Source organism: Labrus bergylta, chromosome 19 (genome assembly GCF_963930695.1).
Source record: "Labrus bergylta chromosome 19, fLabBer1.1, whole genome shotgun sequence".
Lineage (NCBI taxonomy): Eukaryota > Metazoa > Chordata > Actinopteri > Labriformes > Labridae > Labrus > Labrus bergylta.
In genome coordinates, this window is record NC_089213.1 from 21,368,752 (window position 1) to 21,373,383 (window position 4,632).

The window sequence follows — 4,632 nt, forward strand, 5'->3', positions numbered from 1 at the left end:
AAAATGTGTCTGTTCTGCAAAATGATCCTCTACCAGAGTATTGTAAATTATTTTACTATATATATATATTTTCCATTCTGTTCCTTTAGATTGCAACATATTTGCACCAGCTGGTGTCACAAACGACCTTTTTAAGTTATAGATTCTGCCTTACTCTAGCAATTATATTTTTAATTTTCATGGTTTGAGCATTGTTATATGGAGTCTGCAAAGTAAAGGTTTTATATCCAACCTGCTTCATTAATAAAGGACTTTAACTTGGACTCAAACTTGTCATTCAACCTACAAACATCTCAAAGTTTGGTGTTCCCTGAAAAAAAAAAAACACATGCAAGAAAAGCAGAAATACAACAAAGTAAAATTTAATAAAATGCTATAATTCATCATTGGAGCATACATTCATTTTCCAGGCATAAAAATGTTGCTGACAAGCTCCCGTAAAATGTTATCAATTGACAATTCATTTAGCATCTCGGAAACGGCTATAGCAAAATTTCACATTCTTGTTAGCAAACATGAAATTAGGATTAGCTAGATGACAGATTACAGTAGCAGAACAAGGCAGACAGCGCTGTGGCGGTGTACCATATTTAGTATGAAAGAAAATCTCACTGCCTCATTTTGATTCAATACTCAAAGCTAAAATAGATGAGGTCACGATTTTCATTGCATTTACTGCAGCAAATTAGAATTCTCCCATCCAGTCCAAAACTGAGCTTTATTTTAGGACACTTTGAGTTAATTCTCATGGGGTAAATTTGTTCTGAAGGTTTTATCAGACATTAGGACCATCAAGTTTCAGATTAAGACAACAAGCAGCAAGATATTTTTTTATGAGCACAAAACATTGGAGCAGTGAGGAGTCTTTTCTGAGAGTAGACTGTTTCTGGATTGTACAGGTCTTCATCGCTCCTGAACTGACAGCCTCATTCATGTCCAGTGTTCTCATACACAAGCTAAGACCGGACTGGATGAGAGGAAGCATTGCATCAAGGAAAACCTGGCTCATTCAAAGCCTTAATTAAGATAACAGCTTCATGTTGGTTACATCGAATCATCTGATGCTGCCAGACTGAGGCGAGTGTAGAGTTGGTGCTGGGCCTTGAAGAATTCAGTTTGGTATCCAGTGTGACCGTTTATGCCTCCACTCCCTCTAACTCCGGGGGCAGAGGGGATTTCGGGTGTTTGCTCTCAAAGTGCTGCTTGAAGGTTTTCGGGTCAGGCATCTGAGACTGCAGGACGGATAGATATCCAGCAAAATACGATGTTGTACTTCAGGAAATGGCAAAAGTCTTGTAATTGGATGTAAATACAAATTCTAAGTGATCAACCAAAAAGGACCAAATGGCAGAAGAATTAACAAATTTAAGAAGAAAAAAGCATTTCCCCAACCTTGACTCAGTTTATTATTTTAGGTCAGTTTTGACTCTCTACTCACCTTGCACACAGCGCAGGTGAACACAAGAGCTGCCTTGGCTGCCGTCTTCTGATCATGACCCTTGGCCTTCTTCATATCAGCCTGTTTTTTTGCATTTTTCTGCTGAGACTGAATCTTCTGATGCCCACGTGCCATTGTGGTGGTAAAGCCTAAATATGAGGAGGACAAAGGGATTCATGGTCACCGTTGTACATCAGTGTTGTGGACACAGATCTCTTTTTCATTATTGTTGATACACATCTATAAACATGTCTGTTAGTAAAACCCATTAATAGTCCCTCTAGGAATGCATACAAGAAAATGTAAGGTTACTTTTTGACAGGAAAGGTGCAGCTTAAACTCATTCTGTATCATTTTATTCACAAGGGGTTTCTCAAATAATACTATCACCAAAGACTTTGTTAATGACGGGAATTTGATGATGTATTATGTTTGGTTAAAGAAGCATTGCAGATAATAAAAAAAAAATCTGATGTTCATTTATTCTTTACTCTATAACATATCATCTGGCAATTCCCTTGAAGACAGGCAACTCAACATTTGACTAAATCCAGATTTCTGAGTTTCAACCTTGAAGTAAACATATGGAAAAGAAGTCACAACGCAACAAATAATAAAACATAGGTCTATCAATCTCACGCGTATAAAATGTCACATACATTTCAACAGAAAGTGCTCCAGGTGAAACACAGTTAGGGCCATAATGCCTAGAATTACATGAAAGTAGTAGAGGGTTATTTAATGTAAGACATTTAGGGAGGAGACCAGTTGCAGGATTTAACAGGCAAGGTAGTAAGCCTGTTTCTTGGAACAGGACCAGGTTTGACAGGTTGTTACAGATTTATTTGCAATTGAGATTTTTTAAGGGAGTGGTAAGCGGGGAGGGAGGGATACAAGTTCTCTCTTGTCGGCACCCATTCACACATCATTTATTACTGCCTGGTCTAAGAAAGCAGTTTCTCTTATCCACAATAAGATCAGTCCTTGAATCTGAAGGTTTAGGGCAGTGGTTCTCAACTTGTGGGTCGGTCTTAAAGCTCTTTTCAGTGGTTCACAAAGGTGTGCCTGGAAAAAAAATGTGTCAAAAAGTCCATGACGCACTTTTAAAACACGTATGTTTTATTTGGTCTCTTTGTTCTGTCACACATTTTGTACTGTCTGAGGTACAAACAGCACAATCTTTCATTAAATAAATCTCATTGATTGAAAAAAAAAAAAAAATCTGAAATTTGGATTGGGATTGCTCACAAAAGGAGTTGGTGATGGGTACAGACTAGTTGCAAACCACTGGTTAAAGGGGATACTGGTAAAAGTTAGGTTAAGTAGGCAGGACATCTGTCACTTTAAAGGATGTTACCTAAAAGAGAGACAATGGGATCACCTGTTCAGACTTTTTTTTTTTTTTAAGTTTTTTTGCACTTTTGCCTGCATCTTTACATGAAAGGTGTTATACAATTTATCATTATTACTTTAACCTGTTAAATGGCCTAAGGGCAAATATAAGCTATGGAGTTCATTTTTGGTAATAATGTCCATAAATATCACCTTAAGCACCTTACTCACCTCTTAATACACTGAATTGGTGTCTAAACAGTTAAAATGACCACACTCTCATTAAGAGGATAACCCTGAAGGTGTAGGGACCTCTGTGGCCTGTTGGCAATATAGACCTGCTATACTAGCAACCTCTATAAATAATATGGTGTTGGTCAGCAATGTATATTATTTAATTAGTAGCGTTGGTTAGCGCATGACAGTGTGGTTAATCTGCTTACACTCGCGAAGAACATGTATGTCAACAACACTGGATGTCTTGACATTTCTCACTATTTTTTTTGGTGCTTAGAACAAGGGAAATAAAATGTCATGAGGTGGTAGAAGTCATTCCACGGCTAAATATTTTAAGATCTTAAGATGCAAAACGAGAAAATAAAGAAAGATTATTAATTTAACAGTAAAATAAGTGGTCCTGGTTATAAATGAAATATACCTTTCTCCGGACCTGTTTTGAGTGCTGCAAAATATGTCCTGTTTGGCTACTCGGGATAAAACCTGACAGTGCATTACAACCTACAACACAACTGGGTCAGATCCAGGAAGATGAGTCCGGTTTGTTTTCCTTACCACTAATTCTCCATCTTTAATCCGGAGCTGAACACTAGGTGACAATAACGCAAAATAACGTGGGTTAGCCTAGCTACATGCTACACTCAGCTCTCTCTGCTAAACTGTGTTAGCTTACCGGCTAACCTTGCAACGATTATTTCATAAAGACTGTGGGTAGAGTCACACATTTAAACTGTCCGCGACATGTTTAAGCTTTTAAAACTACAAAATGGAAAAAAACTTACCTGTTAAAACAATAATACGTGTCTGTTAGCCGGGTACACAAAATCAAGTGACAGCTGCCCAGTTCTCAGACAGCTGAAGGAGACTGCTGCGTTTAAGGACACTCGGAAGATACGGCTTCAGTGGCAAACATTAAGGTTCATTAATAAAACACGTAGGCCTACCTCTATGTTTAGAGTTCGCCAATTTTAAAGATTAATGAAAGATAGTACATGTTTGAGGAACACTTCTCCAAACCGCAATTTTTGTGAAAGGCAGATAAAGAAAAAGCAGGACAGCTATCGTTATTTTGATTTTTTGTTAAATAGGTGATGTAAGAAGAAACGTTCTGATCTTACAATGCACTGTTTTTGCAAAGCATTAGAAGGAAAATAAATTAACAATTAAATTCCCCACGGACATACTGAGGTAGCCTTTTAACCCTTTGTTTACGACCGTGGAGGGGCCCATCAATGCAGTGGTAGTACTGTCAGACTATGCTAAACTGCTCAATACAGATACATGACATGGGAAAGGTTGCCCCCCGGTGACTGAGTTTAGTAATTACATATCAATATAATAACGAAATTATTTTCATGAAGAAACATGTTATGCAGAATTATATCAAAGCAGACTGTTATCTCTGCTTATAAAAGGCTTTGCTTTAAGCTATGCTTTATTTAGGCCTACTGCTTTATAATGTTTTTGCTGTCCATAATAATGCATGTTAGGGCCAGGCTTTCTTTCTTTCTCCTCTCTCACTTCCTGCACCTGACCCTCCTCTCTCTCCCTCTGCCTCTGCTATGCCCTACGCCACTCTGTCCCTTCCTGTTCTTTCTGTATTAGGGTGAATTAAAGCATTGGTC

The 4,632-nt window shown here is 37.9% G+C and overlaps 1 protein-coding gene across 1 annotated transcript; it reads right to left on the reverse strand.

Moving 5' to 3' along the window:
- Window positions 1-346: 346 nt before the first annotated feature.
- znf706 (zinc finger protein 706) lies at window positions 347-3,939 on the reverse strand. Its single transcript, XM_020634715.3, has 3 exons — window positions 3,790-3,939; window positions 1,439-1,587; window positions 347-1,232 (listed from the first exon to the last, which is right to left on the reverse strand). The coding sequence occupies exons 2-3, from the start codon at window positions 1,571-1,573 to the stop codon at window positions 1,137-1,139; spliced, it is 231 nt and encodes a 76-aa protein (XP_020490371.1). The 5' UTR covers window positions 1,574-1,587; window positions 3,790-3,939; the 3' UTR covers window positions 347-1,136.
- Window positions 3,940-4,632: the final 693 nt, after the last annotated feature.